Source organism: Homarus americanus, unplaced genomic scaffold (genome assembly GCF_018991925.1).
Source record: "Homarus americanus isolate GMGI-L3 unplaced genomic scaffold, GMGI_Hamer_2.0 scaffold25483, whole genome shotgun sequence".
NCBI lineage: Eukaryota > Metazoa > Arthropoda > Malacostraca > Decapoda > Nephropidae > Homarus > Homarus americanus.
In genome coordinates this window covers 7,795,873-7,821,513 of record NW_024726235.1, presented here as the reverse complement: position 1 = coordinate 7,821,513, position 25,641 = coordinate 7,795,873, and the positions used below count along the sequence as shown (strand labels likewise).

Below are 25,641 nucleotides of genomic sequence, written 5' to 3'. Positions count from 1 at the left end.
TTCATTATAAATAAAAAAAAACTATTTTACTTTTATTCAAGTTTTATAAATCCATCAACATTTTCAATTGGCATTTAATTTGTAAAACTCCACTATAAAAATAATCCATGTAAAATTGTAAATGTATATGTACTAATATGGAAAAAATAAAGGATTTTCAGTATTATATGCATATTATTTGGAATGCACTTTTTGAGGCAGACAATCTTGGAAAGGAGGGGGGAATGACATTCTGACATATGGTGAAAGGGGTGCATGGGGCAAACAAGGTTGAGAACCACTGTGTTACACAGTAGGGGCGGGTTGATGAGTAGTCTGCTCACGGTTCAGCGTCTCGGTGAGAAAAAAATCCTTTAATTAAATACAGGGTATCCCAAAAATTTATACATACTAATTATAGATTTTCGTGGAGGTCTCGTGGATGCTTGCATTACACCAGCAACGTTATCCTCACTTGTTGGTGTGTGAGGTCTACCACAGATGAGAACAAAGTTGTAGTTGTAATACAAACATTCACGCAATCTCTACGAAATTATGTAATCAGTATGTATACACCCTGTACTGTAGATAAGAGGGTATGTTAAGTCGACTGTCCTTTGGTTTAACACCGTCTGTCGTTAGCCAGATAAGATATTAAAAGTGCACTTCCCCGTAGTGAACGACTCAAGCTTACATTCCGTAAAATTCTTAACTATGAGATTGTGGATAAGTTTTACTGGGAATATAATGTTTACTATTGGGAATAAACAACCAGAATTTGAGCTCTACGTCAAGTGAAAACTATTTATAGGCCGTGAAAACTGCCACCAACTTTTACACCGCTTCGAAAAAGACTTAAAAGAGAATCTTATTAAGTTTACATAATATATCAAACCATAAACCGGTAACACAATACAATTTACTTCAGAAATTCAAAAGTCGACCAAAGTTACTGTCGTACATTGTAAATCTAGTTAAAAAGTGTCTAACTATTTTCCATTTTACTTCCCCTTAGCGCTGATATTTGCCAGAGTAGTTTTAAGGTTCTTATATTTACAACCCCGATACTGTCAATTCATCCCGGTTTCAATGTTAATACGACAACGGAGGGAAGGATGACCTGGCGTTTCTGTGGAGTCTTACTTCACCCCTTGTGCAACCCGGCGTAAGAGGGCAAGACTGGTGGGTGTAGGACGGGTAGCCTCCCTTACATACACTGGTCATTACTCGAAATAACAAGTTCACAAGTCCACCTCAGGCCATAGGAACATTGTGTACAGAGACGCTGATAGGAGTAAAGACACGCTTACGTAAACTACAGTACAGATTTACATTATCCTCATGATTGATGTTTGTTATTATTTACATTCACGATTACGAGGAAATTTACACTACAGTATATGATTAAATGATGTTGCTCGGCTGTCAACCACTGTGGTATACAAATCGTTTACTGATAATACTCATGTGTCCCTTCTTATCAACAACTACAAGGAGCGTTAACGTGTTGGACACTGTGATAAGAGTTGAATATACTACCACTTAAAATCTAGGCTTTTCGGGGGGGGACTGTGGAGAATTTTTTAAGGGTATAGCAATAACTAGCCACTATTACAGACACAGATACTGAGCTTGTTGTACAAAATATTGCAAATGGTGAAAAATAACAGGCGGGAAATAATACAGTGAGAAATATTAGTGGTCGTGAGCGGGATCACCTTAAGCGTTGTGTGACCCGAAGCCTCCAGGTCCTCCTGCGCCCACCTGTTGGGTATGGGTGGGTTCTGCTGTTAAGGGTATTGGGGGGGCTCTGAATGAAACTTTTTAATCTGGAAGTTTTGGGTACCATATATTTATGCCTCTTGGAAATTTCATTGACTCTGGGGCATAACAACACAAAAGTGCGAGATCTATTGAAACTGATCCTTGTCTCCAGCAGGTGGTGCACTCCGCGAGAGCTGGACGTTACCCCTTACACTGCATCAATCCTGTGTTCTTCTCAACTTACTTACTTTTCGTATGATTTATCGCGAAAGCTTTTCTTTGTTTCTAAGATGTTAAAGAGTAAAATAATCGTCACTTAAATTCCACTCGTGAAATCAAAATATATTAAGTGAGAGGCAAATAGCCTAGAGGAGAGGCAGGCTACTATTCTGAGGACCAGTACTACACATCTCTGGTGTGGGAGTGTAACACGTGTACTGTAACTCATCTCCACCAGCCAACAGTACAAGTCACCAACATTTTATTCCCCCTCTGTGATTGCTTGTACAGTTGCGAAAATGTGTTCCTACACCCCCTGTGGTAACCTGTGTCTCCAAACGGCCAACCTATATGACCTAAAACAAACCTGTCCACCAGTCACATCCGTCGTTACACGACCAATGCCCATTCATTTATAAACTGTGATACTGCTACTGCAACGTTGCCGTTTGGAGGCACGGGTTACCTCAGGGGGTGTAGGAACACATTTCCGCAGCTGTACCTGTCTGTAGGTATTTCCATACCACCAGGTGATATACATTATTACACACCTTGAAATTGAATAAACTTGTTTATATGTAGCCTTGGATTACTGTACTTACTTAGGGTTTAAAACTAATGGATATTTGTGGTTTTATTAGCATAATGTAATATTTTCTTCACAAGAAGTAACGTAAGAATTAAAGAAAAAACTAAAAGATGCACAATTTTAGTAATAGAGTTGTAGGTATGTACTGTACTGTACCTGGGAGGCATTCGTCTTATTCAGGTGGCCGTCTCCCACACCATTTGTTATTAAGACATATTTTGTGGTGTGCAATTAAAGATTTAGCACTGAATTTGCAAAAAAAAAATACAAATAAAAAATCAGGCTATAAAAAATAAATCCTTGGTTATGTCCCTCACACTGGCGGGTGTTGTCTGCCGTGCGGGAAATTCATTGTTTGGCGGGGAGGTGAGGAGGGGGTACAATACAAATCCTTAAACTGTCATAGAAGTTTTATTTATTGTTGTTATTGGGAAAGAGGGAAGGGGAACGAGGTGAAGCAGAGAGGAAAAAAGTCCACAACACACACCTCTCCCACCAACCATCGTGGCCGAGATGGTGCAACCCGGACATAAACGTCAGTCGTCGGCGCCCTCCATCTTATATATTCAATAACGCGTGAAGTCTTCAAAACACATATATCATTTTGATCATTTTATGCATTTAATATAACAAGAGGGAGGAATGTCTTCACTTCTTAGCAAGTATCATTTTTTTTATTTTCTTTAGTTTCGTCAGGAATATGTACTGTATAGTCACTCAAAAAACTATCTCTACTTGGTTGGGGAGGGGGGGGGGGTCTCGGTAAGGTTGGCAAAATCCATCGTATGTGTCATAGTTTTTCAACACAATTTTGTATAGATAGTTGAGTGTTGTGAGCGATGGACGTGTGTGACCGGTGTGTAATTCTTCAATAACATTTCTACTGGGGACGATGCGTTGTCGAGTTATCACATCCTGGCCAGACATCGCCACGTTCAATGTTTCAGAGCTGCTTGAGTGTTCCGGTGTGAGTCCAAACCGAAGCCACAGTCGTGTTGATGTGGGTAAGCTGTGTTGAGAATAGCCTGGTAGTATGACTTAACAACAAAATTTCAGTCTTCATTTGGTGGAATAAGGATACAACTGAACGGAAGAACGTGAATTATTGTTTGGTTCAGATAATTCGTTGTATTAAAGCGCGTCTTCTGATAGTACAGCATTTGGAACTAGTACATACATACAGTGGACATGTTGTGTTCTGGTGACCACCCTGCCCTCCTTCCCTCCTTCTTAAAGAAAAGAAAATGTTTACTTCGCCTCGTGGTGTCGATGATGTTCCAACACTAACATTTAAAAATCTTATCTTGTGTTTTAATCCTTGCCATCCCGACGTGGGAGTGTACGCGAACATGTCTGTAATAATGAGCCATCTTTTAGGGTGCCATCAATGCTATTAGGCGAAATCTTGATCTGGTTGTTGTTAATAATAAGTGTATATAGCAAAGGGTCATTATTGACGCTGGTGTTATCCGGCTCATACTGTGGAGCTAAAGTGTTTATATCATGGTTTCACACACACACACTGTTTATGTTAGATGGTACTTGGTGTAAGTGATGGTAGGGAGCGATGAAGAAGGTAAAGTCTCTAATAATAAGGCATAAACAAAGTACCTCACCTTAAATTATCTTTAAAACGACTTTTAAGATTTTTTTTTTACTTGGACATTACTTCCTCTCGCTGAATGCACCACTACCAGCCTAGGTATGTGTAAGATGCAGTTTTAGTTAAATGTTTTTATTTATGAAGTGCCAATAAAAACGGGTTTGGCTGATTTATTGTCTGATAAAAATAATATATCGCAAAAACAGTTGGTGGGCGACAGGGGTCTTGAATGAAACGCGCGCGTGGGTAAGCCAGGCTACGAGAGCGGGCTAAGGTTGTACACACTCGTCAAAAAAAAAAAATATATATACCTGTATACAGTATATCTGCCCCTTTCCTCGTTGATACAATATGACACGATGGACGAACAATTCTGACCACTCTATCTGAATCCTTGACAACCGAAACTGCTGTACATTGTGTTCATTCCTAAACACATCGGACTCAGGTGGGTGTAGATAGTTTTTTTTCTGTGTACATTTGGCCATATTGGTCTTATCATGGCCAAAACCCTTATAAAGTTGGTTGTATTTACCACTATGGTTGTTTGTGAGATAACTCTTTTATCCATTTTGTACCCAATAATGTCTCATACTTCCTTAAGTTCTCTTTAATTTACTTTTTTTTTTTTTTTTTAGTGACTGCCGCTCGGCTTTACTAATGTAACGTTGACCACAGCTATTACCCGGTTGTTGGTACTGTACATCAGTTTTAAGAGTAGGGGGCAGTCTAGTGAAGAAGGATCATATAAGAAAACCGCAAGTATAAAAATATAAAAATATAAGTCTGATGTTTTTCGTCATAAATATTAAAAAAAAAGTCTGGGGGTTTTGTCGTCATAATGCTGGCGCCCTAAAGTTTTTATTCCAGGACTAAATTGTTAATATTATAAACATGACATATTTAAATTGCGATTTATTTTAGCGTAACTAATTTCTAACCTTTTTTGGTCCCCCCTTGGACATTTATGTGAAGGTTGCTTCGTCGGGTGACAAAAATCGTGCAGCACTCATTCCCTCTCAGACAAATATTTATTACGAGCCAAGACAGTCCAAAATGACGGTCGGCTCTCAAGATCATAGCAGTTGTACCTCGTGTGTGTGTGTATATATATATATATATATATATATATATATATATATATATATATATATATATATATATATATATATATATATGTGTGTGTGTGTGTGGGTAAGGACCTTTTTATTATAATAGGGTAACCGGTAAAGAGAGAAGTATGATGTAATAACGAGTTTTAGTGAAAAGTCTCATATTTGTCGAGTCGAGAAAGAATGGAAAGCTTGTTGGAGTAGATGACTGGGGACTATGGTAACAAAGTATGTTTTGCTTCTAGTACAGTATATAGTATTGACTAAACTTAACTAACAGAGGCATCAAGTGAGCGCCATGTCCACACTTTGGTCATAGTATAGATGAGTGTACAGTACTTGTCGCTAGCGGTGAGGTAAATACGGGTTGTTCTTCGGAATAATCTGAACATTATTCCTGTCCCATGATTATGTTTCGAGGACCAGTTGCCCTAGATGATGATTGTTCCTGGAGCAGATAATCCAGATGTTCGCTCTTCCATAAAACTTGTTAATTCGATGGTTCTTCGTTAATGAAATTGAAGTTCAGTTAATCAAAGCTTCAGAACGTAGAAACCTCATAGAGTGGTTGAACGGTATCTATTAATTTTCGGATCGACGACACTTCCAGTCAGTTAAACCTTTGAGTTCAGGAGCTTCGAGCCATTCAAGAAGACTCAGAGCCATCAACCAGCAGTATGGATGCATCTTATTTTTTATAATTATTATTTTTAACACCAAAGCTAGAGCCATCTATATTCAGGTCATGATCAGCAAAGATGAATTTATTTGTATTTTTCAGTTACGTCGAGCCTGCCTGGTGTGCTCCTCTCCCTAAGCGACTTGTAAATTTCACACGTAAGGAACTTTCGAATGCGGCTGAATATATCCTGTTACTAGTTCTTGGTCAAAAGATGTATAAACCTTCCCTATATGAGTGTAAATCATCCTCACTGCGTTAAGAGTTGTCTGTACGCATAATTTTATCTCAATCTCTGAATGTATGCTCACGTTCTCTCCGTAGTCATTATACATCATCCTTCTGGTTTTTTTCTACACTAAACCGCTATATAACCCCTTTATAAGCACTATCATTCGGTATCCATGTTAACCGCCAGTACCAACCCGATGTTAAGACTGCATAACAGTTTGGGACGGGGCGACTAGCAGTACTGTATTGCCTTCTCTCACCCAAGTTGTTAATACGGGCAGCCTGGAGGGGGTGTACGGTGTTCTTTGGAAGCGCCCCCACACTATACCTTCATCTCCCTAATTATTGTCACCCGTCCATAGTATCATCCCAGATTATTCTTCCCAGTTCCTAGGGGATCTTCCTATCATATCCCAGGAGTAGTAAGATGGGTGGATAGAGACGCCGGGCGGATTAACGGAGACTTGCAAGTACAGGTATTATATTGTTTTATTGTTCATCGTAATAAAGGATTGCTAAGGTTTATTATACAGGTACTGCATCACTCTCTGGCAGCGAGACGCCTCCGTGGATCTATTTGACAACGACACGAGTTCCTTCGCTCCTGGCGGCTTTTATTTACTAGAATACCGCGTTTATAACCAGACCAGAATCACATATAAAGGTGTCTTTAGTTCTTTGAGACATAGTGTCAGAAGGATTAAACCTGTGGAATTAATTAAGTTTTAAAATAGAATTACCGTTGTTCCTGTTATTGTAATAGGGAAGTCACATCTCAAAAAACAGATAACCTGAAGTACCAGAAATTTGGCCCCGGCTTATTTCACCTTCAGATTAACAAACCCTAATGCTAACCTAACCTAACTTTTATGACAGAATAAAGCATCAGTGTCTATTGCTTGGGGTTAACGAGTCTCAATCTCCGTGTTCGTGGAGCAACAGGAGAGACTTTACCTGCCCAACACACCTGAATTTTTGTCCAAGTTGAATTTCAGAGATACAAAGTTGGCGGAACAATGGATATTTTCCAAAGACACGATAAACGATTTTCTTTAATATACAGAAGTCCATCTCCAAAGGGAAAAAAATGCTGTGGCAACTTTGAATATACATAAACGCATAAGTTCTCCTCCTCAGAAAAATAAACAAATTAATAATAATAATAACAACTTTTGAGTCTCTGATACAAGTAATGCTTTTAAGTTGGTAGACGAGAAGACTTACAGTCACTCCCGCAAGCAGCTGAACCCCTTGAGGACACCGCCCATGTAATTCAAGCCATCGTAGGTACTGAGCCAAGATGTTCTGAAGGTTGGGTTGTGGGATCATCGAAGCCATGCCTCATGACACACACAACACCCGAGGACGAGTTACTGCACCACGTGAACATCACACCACCCGGTGACCCCTTGACCACGTGAGGTCCTTCATATCAACACCCGAGGACGAGTTACTACACGTGAGCACCACACCACCTGGTGTCTCCATGACCAGTCCAGGCCCGGGCCATCAACTGTAAACTATAATAATTTGTATGTTCAATTCATGTTCCTTCTTTCAGTAATGAAAGCTTTTATTAAACGACCCACCCACCTCATGTCTTTGTATGTAATAAGTAATTTTTTGTCCAATGTATATTTTCAGCCTTCGGGCTGCAGAACTTTTTCAATAAACCGTTAATTATTATTATTATTATTTATTATTATTACACACACACACATACACACGCAGGTGCTCAAATAGTACATAAAAGTTAAAGTTTAGGATACTGAAATTTAATACTCAAGGGTTGATTGGTCTTGTTTAAGCGGGGGGCATCATCACTCAGGTCTTGATGCACTCCAAGGGGTTAGTGGAGACGTCAAGCTGAAGGGCGTATTAAGGGTACGTATATAATCCTTGTGTTATATTCAAGGGATTAAGTCATCGTACACAGGGAGTTTTAAGTCATTGTTACTATTGGCTCAACTTAGTGTAGGTGAGGAGCGTAGTAATGGTCACGCGGTTAAGGCTAGGTCACGTGGTTAAGGCCTGGTCACGTGGTTAAGGCCTGCGGCACGTGGTTAAGGCCTGGTCACGTCAGAAAGATTTAAGAGTAATGATAAGTAGGAATCTTAAGCCAAGTAAACAATGTGTATTTGCTCGAAACAAGGCTAATAAAGTACTTGGGTTCATACAAAGGAGAGTTAGTTACAAGACTAGCGAGGTCATCCTAAAACTATATCTTGCGCTTGTGAGACCACACCTGGATTACTCAGTTCAATATTGGTAACCGCATTACAGAATGGATATTGAACCACTAGAAAGAATTCAGAGGAGAATGACAAGACTATTCTCGGGCATTAGGAACCTTGAGTACAGAGACAGATTAAGGCATCTTAATTTGCACTCCCTCGAGAGACGTAGAGTGGGGGGCGATATGATAGAGGTGTATAAATGGAAGTCAGGGCTAAACAAAGGGGGCATTACAAAGGTACTCAAACTATCCAACCAGGAGCGAACTCGTAACAATGGTTTTAAATTAAACAAATTTAGATTTAGGCGCGAAATAGATAAACATTGGTTTGGAAATTGAGTAGTGGATGAATGGAACAAGTTACCAAACATCATCATTAACTCGAATACGCTGGATAGTTTCAAACTTAGGTTGGATGGATATATGAGCAATAGGGGTTGGGTGTAAATGGGACTGCCCAGTATGGGCCAATAGGCCCTCTGCAGTTTCCTCCATTCTTATGTTCTTATGGTCAAGTGGTTCAGGCCTGGTCGCGTGGTTAAGGCTTGGTCGCGTGGTTAAGGCTTGGTCGCGTGGTTAAGGCTTGGTCGCTCGTCATACTAAGGTTGAAGGAACGGTGTTATAAACTGTATACTGTGTACAGTTCTGGGTCTACATTCATAAGATCTTGTATTTTATTATATACCTCTCTTGAAGGAAACCGAAAATACAAAACATTACATTATAGTTGCTGTAATCATAGGAGAGAGTCGAAAACCTAGGATTACATACATACATACTGTACTGTACACACACATGGAGTCTCACATGCTGGCGTGACTTATCATTGCGGGGAGAAGTTACTGAATCACGCCATCCTCTGAACAAATGTCTTAGAGATAATATATCGTGGATTGTTCAACACGGCGGAGTAGATCAATAATAACGTTGTTTGTGGACTAGCGTAAACCTTTTGTTTCTTCCCTGCAGTGTCACATGTACAACGAGGAATACATACACAGTTAAGGTAATGCCAGGGGGTGTGTTTTCTTCTTTATCTTCGTTATATATTGAGGAATACATTGACGTTGGTGATGTGCGTGTGCTTACTGGACTATAGGTATATGTTATAGGAGTGAGTGGAGGAGTTGCCAGAGTATTGGGTTACTTCGAATATATGCGCGCGCACGATGTTCCTCGGGCAGCCCACACGACCCCTCACCACCGCGGCCTCGGTTTTCACGGTAACCTTCTCTGCTGTGGTGTAGTCAGGTGTTATAGTAATTCCCTGGGTGTACTTTGGGGGATTAGGTTGAACGAGTAACAGTGGGATATTTTTTTTTCTCCAGTGGCGACATCAACCGAATCCTATTCTTTTCTTAACTGGTTTCTCAAGAAGGGGTTGTGACCTTCGTTCGTTTGTCCGTCTGTTCTTAAGTGCTGTCCCTGTTCACCACTCACTAATACCTGGATTTTATTTATATTTAACACGTGTAAACACTTGGGAGATGTAATGTACAGTATAGTGAGTGGCCTGCAGTGGCTGGGTCACACGATAGCGGCACCAGGAGGGAACTAGTACTGCTACTGCTTGTTATAATAAGTGTACACGTAAACTAATCCATAACGCCTTCATAGTTGGTTTTTCTTGTAGTAATGTTTGGGATCATACGAAGATTTACTCCATTACCCCCAGCTTAGGTTAGGTTAGCTTAAAGGTGTTTTAATCATCAGGTGAAATAAGCGGAGGTGTGCTAATCTTCATGTGACTCAATGTTTGTCGCATAACCGGTAAGTATTGTGTGTGTGTTGCTCTACCTCCTCTACCATGGGCTCAGCCACGTTGTCATCGAACAGGAGAACACAGAACAGTGCTAAAGACAAAGCAAGTCGTGGCTTGTCAAGGAAGTAGGATATTTGCACATAAATTACTCTGTTATTACGACCTTGGTGAGTTGGGGGGAGCTGTGAGCCGCCATCTTGCGAGTGAGGCGGCTCCCTGACGCCCGGCCTCACTGACTGACCCGCCGGGGGAAACAGTAAGACACGGCAGGAGGGGGGGGCTGACTCGCTTTTCCCGCCTTTGTTGTTTTTACAAGTATCAAACAAATCTCTGAATACGGACTAAATGACCGTGTTAATCTGTATGGTAGGGAGTGTCAGAAGCCCCTAAGAGAGCGTGTGGTACTCCTGTGGTAGGGAGTGTTTGGTACCTCTGTATGGTAGGGAGTCAGTAGTACCCCTGTATGGTAAGGAGTGCACAGAAGGGAACGTGTGGTACTCCCATTTGGTAGTGTGTTAGTCATCGTAAATATCAAGACGTTACCGATTGAGCGAGACTTGGTATGCAATTTTTTTCCACATAATATGTTGCCTGTTTATGAGAGAGAGAGAGAGAGAGATAGAGAGAGAGAGAGAGAGAGAGAAGTGAAATAATGCGGGTCATTCAAAGGCAACAGAATTCTAAGTACTTTTTTTTTCCTCGGTGAGTTTGAAAATATAGGAGAATGGGTCACAATTCTACGCCTCCATCTGTATTTTTTTTTTATTGAATGGAAGGACAGACAAACCTACACGCACACTTATTTGGTATTATGAGTGTTGCTGGGTGTTTAGGTGTTGTCCATTTGATATTGTGTGTGTTGCTGGATGGTTCAGTGTTGCCCCCTGGATGTCCCCCATTATTGCCTGTGTCTAGAAAGATTCCTAACATTACCGCTGTTGTGCTATTGACTAATGGGTTTTGGGGCTAGTAATTGAGCCACACTAGTTAACTGGTGATTGATCCACACTGGTTAACTGGTGATTGATCCACACTGGTTAACTGGTGATTGATCCACACTGGTTAACTGGTGATTGATCCACACTGGTTAACTGGTGATTGATCCACACTGGTTAACTGGTGATTGATCCACACTGGTTAACTGGTGATTGATCCACACTGGTTAACTGGTGATTGATCCACACTGGTTAACTGGTGTTTGATCCACACTGGTTAACTGGTGATTGACGTAAATTTAACATGGTATGTATGCTATAATTTTTTTTTCATGGAGGGAGACAAAGGTGTGGTGGTGCCTGGAGAAAATTCCACTGTGCTGGTGACAATAGCTACCACACCCACCCACCCACCTGCTTCATGTTAGTGTACTTTTTAATCTCGGGGGGGAAAATATCAAAATAAAATCAGTAATGGTTAATATAATTTTTATTTGTTTATGGTGGAAGATAGCGACTTGTTTCGACTACGCAGTTACACATCAACGACCAGGGACTATGTAGGTGTTATATAAATGTGTATGTTTATTAAATGATATTGTTTGTAAGGGTTGTGGGACGCGTATGTGTTTATTTTTAATGGGGTTTTGATCGATTAATTGGTAAAGGTGTAAACGATCTGAGTTTTGATGGTTGTTATTGCCTCTGGTAGTGTAAACCTTCCAACCTAGACCCTTCTACAGAATCATCACCTACACACACACACACTGGTACACATGCAAAAATATAGATACACATGGTGACACGAACATAATCGGCTGACGCAGTGACACGGAGGCGGTTGAACAGCGCTGGGTTGGGTAAAGTCTACGGAGTTTACAACCAGTGTTTACTATGTGCGCCCGACCATCGCGCCCGCCCGCCCCTCAGTCCATTACCTACTGTTAGCATTTATTATTATTATTATTATTATTATTATTATTATTATTATTATTACTATTATTATTATTATTATTATTATTATTATTATTATTATTATGTTGTTGATGGTCGTATTACTCCAGCTTCCCGTTGCCACTTTAAAGGTTGCTGCCATCCGGTGTTTTCTTCTGCTGCTGTTTCTTCTTTGGCTGTTATCTGGTGCGGCTGCTGAGGCTTCTTACCGATAGTGTCGCTGTTATTGCTGTGTTATCGTCTGGGGTCTTGCTGGTGCGGGTGTTGCTAGGGGGCGGTGTTGTAACTCAGGGTACAGGAAGTGTGTGGGGAGCCTTAGTCTGGTTTAGTTTATGTCTCCGGTTGCTTGCATCTGGCGTGTCTGCAGGGAGGGAGGGTGTGTGTGTGTGTCCCGAGGTGTTGGTCACGTGAATAGATGTTTGCTGACCTTGTTGTCTTTAGCGTAGATGGTGACGCTGGGGGAGGGTGACGCTGGGTGTGGCTGGGGTTCAGGTGTGAGAGGTGTGTCGGAAGCCCTAGAGGGGCGGGGAGGGATGGAGGGAAGGGGGAGGGTAAGGAGTGGTTGATGTGTGGGGTAAGGGTCAGAAGGTGAGCCAATATCTGCTAATTACCTTAGTGTGCCTGCTATGTGGACTCATCCCCCCACCTGGCTTATCATCTTGTAGTTAAGGTCATCTCGAATTTATTCCCGTTATATATATCTGAAATTGGCCGCTATATTTTCAGTTAAAATGTTTGAAATGTTCACAGCTTCTATGGTCTTTCGCAGCTATCCGTCAATATTAATTAACATGTCCCTACACCATGTCTACAGGTATGTGTGTGTGTGCATTCGTGTACGCACGCGCTATACCTATAGGTTTGGGTGAATATGTATTCAAGATTGTTTATACCTTTCTATGTTACCTCGAATGCCTCCCGCGCGTGTGAGAGTGTGAGTGTGTGACCTAGTAATGTTATGTTCACATATAAGGATTCTTCAGGTAGCTAGACACTTCCGCGACCCCCCTTTGTCCTCTTCCCCCTCCCCCTGGCTCTATCTACCCCCTCAACTGGCCACCCCCCCTCCCCCCCAGACGATAGAGATTACATTACCACATTACCACAAGACAACAGTAAACCTGGCCACGGTCAACCTTCATCTAGGAGCTATACACCGTAGTTTATTCATGATGAGTCCGCCTTGTGTCACACTCTACTCGTGGTTGGGTAGATTACATTATGTGGATCACCTCAAGATTAACCCTCACATTATTTCACCTGATGATTAAACATCTTAACGACACCTAGGGTGGTTAGGTTAGTGTTAGGAAGGTTACCCGTAAGGTGAAATAAGCTAGAGGCTATTACATGGGCAGGTGGCATAGGCGGGGTCGAGGTTGCCGCCCACCTGTAGGGGAGCGGACTTAATCTGTGTGTGTGCCGTAGTTATAATTTTACGTCGATGAAGCAGCTACTGTCCACTGCTAATACTGTATGTGAGGAAAGTTATTTATAATGATTTTGTCCATTTTAATGTAGTCTGTTTTAGATGCTTAATTGTACTGTAAACACTGCACGCCTCTGTTTGTATGTACTTCATTTATGTGTTTGTGGTTTTTTTCCTTCATCATATCCAAGAACACTCGTTGTCTGTGATTTTATTTTTCGTTTAAATCTTCTGGTTTTGGTTTATATTCTTTGTGGACCAAAAAGTTTATGCGGTTTTTATTTCGTGACTTAAGTGTTTTTATAGATGTTATTTGCGCATTTTTTGTGGTCAATAAACTTGTCTATCTATTTATCTGTTTGTCTATGATTCCTATTTGGAAATAATGACATGCTGTTTGGGTCATGCCATTTTTTTTGGCGAGGGGGGGGGGGTCACGTAAGCAGTTTAAAAAGTGGCGACACAACACAATGGCGTGAACGTTGATGCGAGAATGAAACCATGACCTCAACATGACTCTTTCCTGGCTGCCCCATTAATCATTCTTCGACAGCTGTTACTTCTTCTTAGGTATGTATGTATGTATGTATGTATGTATGTAACTGTTTTGGTGACGCTATGTGTAACCACGACATGAATCGACCTCACTCTTAATTGCTCTCTATAAGTTGGTTTAACATCAGATGGGGAAGTTAATATTTATGCGGCCGCCAGATATCGATATTTTATTAACTATTTGTCGGGAATCTGATGTTGTGTCTGTGTTGGTCGGCCACGGCGTCTATGATCACCTCGCCTTTGGTTGTCAGGACTTGTTATCGTGTGATTGTTTTTGTTAACGTTTATTTGAACCAGTGTTATGGAGGGTATGTTCAATACTATACAAAGGGTAGGTGGGAAATCTGTTTTGTGGCGTTAAGGGTGTGTGAGTCGGGGTGTGTTGAGGAGAGAGTGGTGTGAGTGGGGGTGTGTTGAGGAGAGAGTGGTGTGAGTGGGGGTGTGTTGAGGAGAGAGTGGTGTGAGTGGGGGTGTGTTGAGGAGAGAGAGAGTGGTGTGAGGGGTGTGTTGAGGTGGTGTGTGTGTGTTGAGGAGAGAGTGGTGTGAGTGGGGGTGTGTTGAGGAGAGAGTGGTGTGAGTGGGGGTGTGTTGAGGAGAGTGGTGTGAGTGGGGGGTGTGTTGAGAGAGAGTGGTGTGAGTGGGGTGTGTTGAGGAGAGAGTGGTGTGAGTGGGGGTGTGTTGAGAGAGAGTGGTGTTATGGGTGTGTGAGTGGGGGGTGTGTTGAGGAGAGAGTGGTGTTTAGGGTGTGTTGAGGAGAGTGGGTGTTTAGGGTGTGTTGAGAGAGAGTGGTGTTTAGGGTGTGTTGAGGAGAGAGTGGTGTTATGGGTGTGTGAGTGGGGGTGTGTGTTGAGGAGAGAGTGGTGTTATGGGTGTGTGAGTGGGGTGTGTTGAGGAGAGAGTGGTGTTATGGGTGTGTGTTGGGGGAGGGAGAGTGATAGGGATGTAATGTGGCAGCTGTCTCCAACATACTCTTCATGCCCACCACCCACCAACCACCCACCCCCCGCGGAACCTTGTAGTGGGCGATCACCGGCTCAGGTGGAGGAGTCAGGCGGGGAATGAGCAAGACGTACCCAACCTAACTCTTCACAGGCTTCTCTTACTGTCTACATCTGTGGCGTGACATCTTGCAAGTTCAGCTACTGTGCCTAAACAATCCAACCGGTTGATTTGGGTTGCAAGTGATTGTTTATTTAATTTTGGGGGTTTCTTGGTTGATTTTCTTGTTTATAGTGATTTAATGTGTCTGTGTGGATGGTAGGGGGTGGGGGTCCTTCGTAAATAAAGCGATGAGTTGAAGGAAGAGACGACTGTGTTGATATGTATGTATGTGTGTGTGTGTGTGTTTGCGTTGGTGCCGTGTCCAGGGGTTAAGCTGCTGCCGTAACGAGTGACCAACTCACTCTTATCCTTAGCCTAAGTATCCGTGATAATATAAACAAGAACCTATAGGCAGTAACTGTTTGACTTAGGAATATTAACCGGGATCTATGTATCTTTGAGTGTTCTTGTTGTGATGGTGCTGTACTGTACACCTCACTCCTCGTGATGGTTGTACGCGTGGTCAGGGTGAGGTGAGAGTCGAGGCTTTATCCCCGTGAGGACTGTCAACTATGACTTATTATGATTATTATTATTTTTATTATTAATATTATACCTATTATTATTATTATTATTATTATTATTATTATTATTATTATTATTATTTTTGTCATCATCATCATGGTTGGGTTAGGTTAGGTTATTCTTCCTCCTCGTTCATGTAGGTTGTGGTAGCTTCTTGGTGCTGCCTTTCAACACACACACACACACACACACACACACACGTGAAAGAAGTGCTGGTGAGGTAGATGTGAGGATACAGGTAGCTAATGGTATTGACCTGGGTCTGGCTGCCACGTATAAGAAGCCTTAATATACTGAGCCACTTGCGCCAGTTGCCTCCCTCGAGAATGATTGATCAGACTTAATATTACTGACATTATTGCAGCACATTAGTTGTTGGGAACTAGTTAACTAACACCCTTTTACCAAATTTACAAATTGTATGTATTTACACCGCATTTATTTTTTTTTTGCGGTCTACATCGGGAGGGGGGTTGGGGGGGGGGGTCGAGCGCGCGTCTGTCTGAGGTGATCACATTAATCTTAGTAAGTGTCTGCCATCACCTCCAACATGGTCGCCTCAACCAGATTTTCTTCCCCTAACCGCGGACCAGGTGGGACGTAATGATTTGCTGCGGCGCGTTCGTCTGTTTGTCCTCTCAAAGGTGGATGTTACCGCGCTAGACACAACACCCGCTGGACGAAGATTGATGAACGTACGTGTGTTTGACCTTATTACATATACAGAATGTTGGGATCAAAATAGGTGAATTATGGGTAAATTCCAGGCACCTGTTGTTGGTCTCTTTGAGTGGTGTTGGTGAGAGGGGTCGTGGTGTACCCCCTTGTATAACTTGCTGGAGAATCGTGGGCTGCTGTTCGCTCTGGTTCTCGGTAGTGACGCGTGTTGTTGTCGAGGATCTACCTTTTTTTTTTTTTTTTTTTTACAAAGCTCAGCTCGAACGTGGGAGGATGTAGTCGACATGGTAGCAGATGTGGGGGAGCAAAAGTGTGTAGCTCCAGTATGGTTGTCCCTGGGTTGGGTGTTAGCCGGTGGGTGGTTGTTTTAGATATATTTTACTGTTTGTATTGTTTTGTGCACTTGTATGGTAAAGAAAGCTTATGTGTGTTCTCTTCTGTTGCAGGCGTATGAGCTGTCGACGCTGACGGGGACGCAGGTGATGCTTCTGGTGGCGAGTGAGACGGGGCACGTGTACACATTCGCCACCAGGAAGCTGCAGCCCATGATCACCTCGGAGGCCGGCAAGGCCCTCATCCAGACGTGCCTCAACAGCCCGGACCCGCCCCAGGTCTCCCATCACCACGACCAGCGCATGTCCGCCACCGGCTTCGAGGAGACGGAGCTCACATACGCCGTCAACGAGGACGAGCACAAGGTCAGACAGATGATGTACTCGGCGCCCATCAACTCCATGCACCAGGGTGGCTCCATGGCCTCGCCCTCCCACCACGCCGCAGCCGCCGCCGCCGCCGCCGCAGCCGCCCTCCAGACCCATCACCACCAGCCCCAGTACCACCACCCACACCCCCCGCCCACCCCGCACCTCAGCACGCCCACCTCCACCCACCCAATGAACCATCACCACCACCACCTCACACAGTCCTCGCCTGGCCATACGGGCCACACAGACCACACGGGCGTGGGCCTGCACCAACATACTCACCTGGTGGGCCCCCAGACTCCCCTCCCCTCACACTCCCCTTTGCCCCCGCACTCCCCCATGGGTGCGCCCTCACCCACTTCTCCCTACACAAGCCTGCACCATCACCCTCACCACCACATCCCCACTCACTCCCGGTAGGGGCGAGCCTGCTGCCCTCCACCCCAGTCCTACGCCCCCTCAACTCTATGTCTTGCTACCAATTCATCGGATTATAACCGCATGACATGGGCGTGGGCGTGAGCGGGTGAGAGCGGCAGCACGGCGGCGGCGGCGGGCTGCACTCAGGTCCCAGAACCTGAATGTGGGCCGCACCTGCCGGGCACTGAAGGGCTCGGGAACAACACCTCTGTTCACTCAGCTGACACTCGCCTCGTTAACCCGGCAGGTGTGTCGGTGAGTGTAGCTGCTGTATCAGTTAAAGAAAACAACAGTTGGCAGTGTAGAAGACTTGAGTAGAGGAACTTCCCTGGAGCCCTTCACCAGCCCGAGAGCCTCATGTTGTAGATTGATCTCAGTGTGATGACTTGTGTGCCATACATGTACAAGCGGCAGCGGGACCACCGTCACTACCTGTGTGGCGCCCACCATACTTACGTCTGTCATAAGGGGAGCAGTGCACCATCCTGGTGAGGGATACAACCTTATTCACCTCGGTGGGCTGCCAGGTAAAGTGCCGGTGGTCTCCGCCAGCCCTACAACTTCCCTGACGGTGGTTGTTTCCCCTGATGTACGTGGCGGGGCAGTCCCGCTGTGTCTGGGTGCCCTCAGTACCTCTGTGGCCAGGTACTCCCAGGGAGCCCAGCCACCACGGGACCGCCCCGTCCTCACTCACCGCCTCTTGACACACCACAACCATGACCACATTTCTCCCTCTCGTGTCACTTAAATTTTCCCTTGAATGACAAAGTTGTGTTGATAGAGTTCAAAATGGGAGGGTGTGGCCCTGGTGTTGGTGTGTTTGGGGGCGGTTGCCACGTGGTGTTGTGGCCAAGCCGGCTGTGTCCACGTGCTTGTGATACTCGCTGTCTGCAACCCATTGTGATTACTTGTTAATGTAGAGTGGTAGTCCAGTGTGTGCTCCAAACTTGTCTTGTGCACGTCAAGCATGTTGTTATTTTGCTCGTCACACATTCCCCAAGGAGTCCCTACCTCAGGAACACTTTTAAGTTGCCTTCCATAACAGCGCCTCCACATGCTTCCTCACCTTGGATTGTTTCTGCCTAAATATTTCTCACCAGTGATGAGGAGTGTATTGTGTTGTGACCGCTCCCACTTGCCCCTCACAAGAGTCAACTGAGGCCTCGAAATGTTCAGGGAAATCGTAACAAGTTGGCGCAGCTTATCAGGTGGGGAATGATTTTTTTTTTTTTTTTTTTTACTAAAGCCTTCAGCTTCTACGTAGGTGAAGGAGATGAGGTTGTCAGCTATTGATTGTTTATCGCGGGTGGAGCCACAGTGGTGAATGGCGGAGCCTGTCATGTGAACATATAATGTTGAAGACATGACCCGTGTGTAGCTTCAGTTGGCACAGCCTCACACATGTCAAAAAGTTAACCCGGTTGTGCCAGGTCTGAGGACCCTGCTAGTGAGCAGTTTCATGATGAAGGACACGAGAGGTTCACTTCCTGTATGTAAGGTTATGATGTATAGTAGTCTTGTCCTCCCCAGCGCCCTCTTATCACGGTGCTCTTGATTGCTGGCTGTGGGAGGGAAGTGTAGTGTAGACCACCAGGGGGCCCCCCAGGGAAGGAGGCTCCTACCAGAAAGAGTGCCATGCATGGTTGCTGCGAGAGCGTGAGGTGTGAGAATGGTTGTCGAGTAGTGACAGTAAGATTTGTTGCGTCATGAGGTGTGTTTGTGTCTGTGCGTTATGTTGAAATCTTTGATGACCCTCCGTGGAGCCATGACTGTGCCAAAGGTTAGTCCAGTAATCGCAGTCGAGGCGGAACCATGACTCAGCCCTGCCCATAACCTGCCCTGCCTCATGCCCAGCCCTGTCTCGTGCCCTGCCGTAAGACACTGAGCACCGGCTGGTCGCTAGAGGAAAATTGAGGTGCCGGAGGCTGCGGTGTAAATAATGAGTGAAGACGTGTGTGTGTGTGTGTGTAGCAGGATCACGTGATGCAGGTTCTGTTGACACCTGCCGCCTTCCGCCTCAGTTATCATGCTCGTGCCTCGCCCTCTGCAGCCCCGCCCTGTGTGTGGTCACTGAGCCTGGTGGACCTGTGTGTGTGTCCTTGTGATCACGTCCGGGAGCTTGTAGCAATGCACGCAATACCGCCACCCAGTAGGGTCGTCGTTGCTTAACCTTTCTCAACAGTGCATGCATAATTGTGTATACTTTGTTAGGGTGCATGACTTGAGTGGTACCACAAGTGAGTGTGTTGATGCCACGTCCGGGGTACCAGTGGTGGGTGTGTAGGTGATGTGGGTAAGGCGCCATACCTGAGCCCCCGCTCACCTCTCACGCCACCTATTGTTGCACTTGCTTGACCCTGCATTGTGTGGTGCCTTACACACGGTGCCCTGAATGGATATTACTGTTGTTGTATTGGTGAGTGCGAGGGCGTGTATGTGTGTGAGTGCGTGTGTGTTGGGGGTGGGTGGGTGTGTGCACGTGTAGTGGCGTGGGCAGCAAGTGGACGCCGGCGCTCCTAGTACTGTATTGGTAACGGTGGAGCGTGGCTGTGCGTCTCTACACAACCAAATGTGATGACTTAGTTGTTACGTCCCAGTGGTTCATTACTGATATTGTTAGGCTTACATATTATTATTATTGTCATTATTATTATTATCATTATTATTATTATTATCATTATTATTTTAGACTTACTGCACTGGTGAGACTCGTTCATGTGCATTATTTGACAAATGTCGCCTTAAAAAACTTTTTCTACTACTACTACTTTTATAAATTATATTTGTTCTGTTTGAGAGAGATTAGACTGGATGTGTTTCTAGTTGTTGTTGTGCCATTATTAATGTCGCGTTGTAGGAGTGCGTGTAGCTGTAACAATAATGGTTGGTCTGTTCGTCTGGGCTGTTGTTGTACCACCCGAGATGTCCCTCACTGGGGGCGGCGCCACCCACCCCACCCCACTACCACCACCACCACCACTCCTGCCTCCGCCCGACTGTCGCGAAGAAACCGCTCGCTCTTCGTGCTGGGAGGCGCTAATATTGTTTACATTTTTTTAAGGAGTATGAATTGTATTTTGAAAGGTGTTGGTGCTTCATTTTATGTTAATGTTAGATGACCAAAGTAAGTTGTGGGCGTGATGTGGGTGTGGGGGCACCAGCGACGGGGTGTAGCAAGGATAACTAGTCAGCGGACGTGGGTAACGCCAGCTTTAACCAGTCAAGCTCGCGGGGGTCGTGAGGGGCCGTGGAGGGTGTGTGAGGGGTGGGGGGCACCAACAGTCGCGTCGCCCCTCCCACCCAACAGCCGTGCTTTTTGAGGTCCCCAGCGACTTAGGTAGGATGTGTGGCATGACGGGACGAGATCCAGCGCCGCCCTGCTGGACCTTGGTGGCCCGCCCCCGAAGGTGGCCTCCACAGGTTGGTGGCCTCTACTCTGGCCTCCAATGTTACTGCTCTACTGTGTCGGTGCCCCGCAGCGTGCTGCAGGTCGCAGACGGTGCTGGTGGCCTCTAAGTCTAAGGTATGGCTTCTCGTGTTGGTGGAGTCTACTGTACTGTGTGGCCTCACGAGCACCACACACGACTCAAGTGTTTACCGGAAGACCAGCGAAGCTTTACAGAGCAGCGCTGCCCCAGAACTTTTTACATACGGCCGTAGTCTCACCGTCACCTCACCACATTTGCTCGCCAGGTGTGGGCAAGTCTGGGCTGAGCGGCGGTGGCGGCAGCTAGAGAGGTATGGAGCTACCACTAGTTCCTGCTGGTGGTGAGGCCAAAGGCAAGGGTAAACCGTGTGCTGCAGCCTGCGCAGGATGCACTCACCGCCCGTCACCATGGTGGATGATGACTCCTTCCACTACTGATACACAACAGTGCCATCCTGTAAGCCGCCCGGGGAATTATGCCACCCATTAGTGCTGCCCCCCCTGGTTGGCCAAACGATCTGTACAGATCTTCAGGCTGCCCGACACAGTATTGCCGACCATATAATCAGTGCCACTCTTGTGATGTGTGTCAGCCAGGGTCAGTGATGCCACCCTCCGTCCGAGCAGGCGAGCGAGCCACGCCCTGCGCCCCGTGGTCATGCCGAGCACAAACCGTGTACATACAATGTTTAAGTTTGTTAATTAACTGTGTAGTGCAATAGGTAACTTATTGTATTTTAGGATTATATCTAAATCTGGATTGTAAATACGATTTGTTTTATTAATCTTGTACAAATGCAACAGAAAGGTTTCCTAGTAAAGTCATGCTATCTGTATGTTCTGTTTTTCTTTATTTGAACCCATTATTTTATGTTATGTTGAGTTTGAAAGTTATGAAGAAATATATTGATTTTGATATAAAGGTGAACATCAGCATCGCGGTCCATTTGACGTTTTCTCTACAAACGTCTGTACGAAACGTTGTTCTACTCAGCGTTTTCTTCCCTACAGCCGCCATAAACTCTCTCTCAAAATGTAATACTTACTGAAGATATTACAAACCATCTTTTAAAAACGGACGAAAGAAACCAACCAAAACCCTAACCTAACCAACCTGACATAGCCAATTTAATGATCATGGAATATTCTCTAGTTTGGTTAGTTTGGGTTAGGTTAATTTTGGTTAGTTTGTTTTGGATATATATTTTCATTGAGAGGTGCGTGATACTGTAAGCTGCCCTGATGGACCGCAACACTCATTATTTAACTGTCACTTGTTTATTTTGGTGACTTATTGCCTGGTGACACATCCATAAATCCTGGTAACACAGCATAAAATCTTAGTGACACATCCATAAATGCTGGTGACACGTTTATGAGTCCTGGTGATAAATCCTTAAATCCTGGTGACACGTTTATGAGTCCTGATGACAAATCCTTAAATCCTGGTGACACGTTTATGAGTCCTGATGACAAATCCTTAAATCCTGGTGACACGTTTATGAGTCCTGATGACAAATCCTTAAATCCTGGTGACACGTTTATGAGTCCTGGTGACAAATCCTTAAATCCTGGTAACACGTTTATGAGTCCTGATGACAAATCCTTAAATCCTGGTGACACGTTTATGAGTCTTGGTGATAAATCCTTAAATCCTGGTGACACAGCCTAAGACTTTGGTCACCACTGAAGGTAATACAATTGAACGTTTTTATGGACACTTTCTCATGATAAATATCTGTAGAGTTGAAATAAAAGGCAAAACAAATTAAATCCAGTCCATATTGAGATAAATTTATTACAAAAAAACCCCCCCTACCCACCCATCATCCCTCGTCTCAGTTGCCAATGAGGCTTTTAAGATGATCAGGAAGGAAGGGAACGTCATTGGTTGTTGAACAGGACACAGTGCCAGAGTTTGTTGACATGTCTTCAGGATTTTTTTTTTCTGGAGGTCAATTGGTTTTAGTTCCACACGTCGATGTAGAATGTTGTGAATGTTTAATGTGTGTATGTGTGTGTGTCTTTCTTTCTTTCTTTCTTTCTTTCTTTCTTTCTTTGTGATGGTCATGCCCTTTGCCTCCATCGTCTTGCATTGTGAAAATTTGTGTGAACTGTAGTTAGATAATTATGCTTTGTGTGTGTGTGTGTGTGTGTGTGTGTAAAGGGATGATAACAAACCACAAAATTCATGTCATGGGAACTTTATTTCGGAAAAAAAAAGTTACATGAGTGAATAATGATACAATGCTTATGAATCATTATATACAAACATGAATAATGATACAATGTTTATGAATCATTATATACAAACATACAGTATAGAGACAAAATACAACAAAATAAAAATTACAATAAAAAAAGATCATGGGAAGAATTTAAGATACGTTGTAGTCTCTACCTGTATTCTGATCTTGTATTACACACCTGTAGTCCACATCTGTAGATTTTGGATACAGCCCACACCTGCATCTTATCGGTAACTCACGCCTGTAGATTTTATCGATAGCCCACACCTGTAGATCTTAACTGTAGCCCACATGTATAGATTTTGGATACAGCCCACAGCTGTATCTTATCGGTAGCCCACGCCTGTAGATTTCATCGATAGTCCACACCTGTATCTTATCGGTAGCCCACACCTGTAGATTTTTACTGTAGCCCACATCTGTATCTTACCTGTAGACCACACGTGTTGATCTCACTTGTAGCCCACACCTGTTGATCTTACCTTTACCCACGCCTGTTGATCCTACCTGTAGCCCCACGCTTGTTGATCTTACCTGTAGCCCCACGCTTGTTGATTTTACCTGTAGCCTACACCTGTTGATCTTACCTGTAGCCCATACCTGTTAATCTTAAATGTATCCTACATCTGTTGATCCTACCTGTTACCCACACCTGTTGATCCTACCTGTTACCCACACCTGTTGATCCTACCTGTTACCCACACCTGTTGATCCTACCTGTTACCCACACCTGTTGATCCTACCTGTTACCCACACCTGTTGATCCTACCTGTTACCCACACCTGTTGATCCTACCTGTTATCCACACCTGTTGATCTTACCTGTTACCCACACCTGTTGATCTTACCTGTAGCCCCACACCTGTTGATCTTACCTGTTACCCACACCTGTTGATCTTATATGTAGCCCACACTGTTGATCTTGCCTGTAGCCCCACACCTGTTGATCTTACCTGTTACCCACACCTGTTGATCTTATATGTAGCCCACACCTGTTGATCTTACCTGTAGCCCCACACCTGTTGATTTTACCTGTATCCCACACCTGTAAGCCCTAAATATCACTTCATACGAGCACACCAAAAGACACTTACTTTTGATGGACACCAAGATAACGTATCGGATCATTACTTATATCGGATCATTGATTATATCGGATCAACTATATCAGATCATTAACTATATCGGATCATTAACTATATCGGATCATCAACTAGATCGGCTCATCAACGATATCGGATCATCAACTATATCGGATCATCAACTATATCGGATCATCAACTATATCGTATCATCTATATCGGATCATTAACTATATAGGATCATCATCTATATCGGATCATTAACTTTATTTGATCATTAACTATATCGGATCATAAACCACCTGTAGCTAGAAACCGTATCGGATTAACAGCTATATCGGATCATCAACTATATCGGATCATCAACTATATCGTATCATCATCTATATCGGATCATTAACCACTTCATTGCCTTCCCATGATTCCCATTAACGACTAGTGTCCGGGTTCCCTCTGCTGAATAAAGCCGAGTGGCGTTGACCAATTGAAGGGTTAAAATTTATTGTTAGAAGACAGTTGTTTCTCATCCTTCCTTCCTTCCTTCCTTCTTTCCTTCCTTCCTTCCTTCCTTCTTTCCTTCCTTCTTTCCTTCCTTCCTTCCTTCCTTCAGTTTTTATTTATTTTCCTGTAATTTCTCTTTTTTTCTTATTATTCTTGTTCTTCGTAGTTCCTTCTCTTGTATTTCTTTTTGTTATCGTTTTTATTTTATCCTCGTGTTCTTGTTTTATTCTTCTTGTTCCTGTTCGTTTTGGTCTTGTTCTTGTTTTTTGCTCTCCTTGTTCTTGCCTTTATTCTTCTTGTTCCTTTGTTTTTCTTGTTCTCGTTGTTCATGTTCTTGTTTTATTCTTCTTGTTCCTATTCCTGTTCTTGTTCGTTTGGTCTTGTTCTCGTTGTTCTTGTTTTTCTTGTTATAGTTCTCATTCTTCTTCTTCTTTGACTTCTTGTTCTTGTTCTGATTCTTCTTCTTCTTGTTCTAATTATTCTTGTTCTTGCACTTCTTTTTCTTATTCTTCTTGATCTTGTTCTTATTCTTCTTGTTCTTTTTGTTCTTGCACGTCTTGTTCTTATTCTTCTTGTTCTTATTCTTGTTCTTGCACTTCTTGTTCTTGTTCTGACTCTTCTTGTTCTTGCTCTTCTTGTTCTTATTCTTGTTGTTCTTGTTGTTCTTGTTTTTACTGTTCTTGCACTTCATGTTCTTATTCTTCTTGATCTTGTTTTTCTTGTTCTTGTTCTTATTCTTCTTGATCTTGTTTTTGTGTTCTTGCACTTATTGTTCTTATTCTTCTTGTTCTGATTCTTGTTCTTGTTTATCTTGTTCTTGTTCTTCTTGATCCTGTACTTGTTCTGATTCTTGTTCTTGTTTTTCTTGTTTTGGCACTTCTTGTTCTTCTTGATCTTGTTCTTGC

General features: G+C 43.7%; 1 protein-coding gene and 1 long non-coding RNA gene across 2 annotated transcripts in view; one reads left to right on the top strand and one right to left on the bottom strand.

Moving 5' to 3' along the window:
• Window positions 1–21,741, top strand: part of LOC121865505 (serum response factor homolog) — a 33,077-nt gene extending 11,336 nt beyond the window's left edge. Inside the window, exon 2 of the mRNA XM_042365018.1 lies at window positions 16,801–21,741. Within this exon, the coding sequence (XP_042220952.1) occupies window positions 16,801–17,478 (678 nt within the window). The 3' untranslated portion in view covers window positions 17,479–21,741. The remainder of the gene's footprint in view (window positions 1–16,800) is intronic.
• Window positions 21,742–23,093: 1,352 nt separating this feature from the next.
• LOC121865567 lies at window positions 23,094–24,630 on the bottom strand. Its single transcript, XR_006088775.1, has 2 exons — window positions 23,989–24,630; window positions 23,094–23,806 (listed from the first exon to the last, which is right to left on the bottom strand). It is a non-coding gene; the product is annotated as an uncharacterized LOC121865567 (long non-coding RNA).
• Between the last annotated feature and the right edge of the window lie 1,011 nt (window positions 24,631–25,641).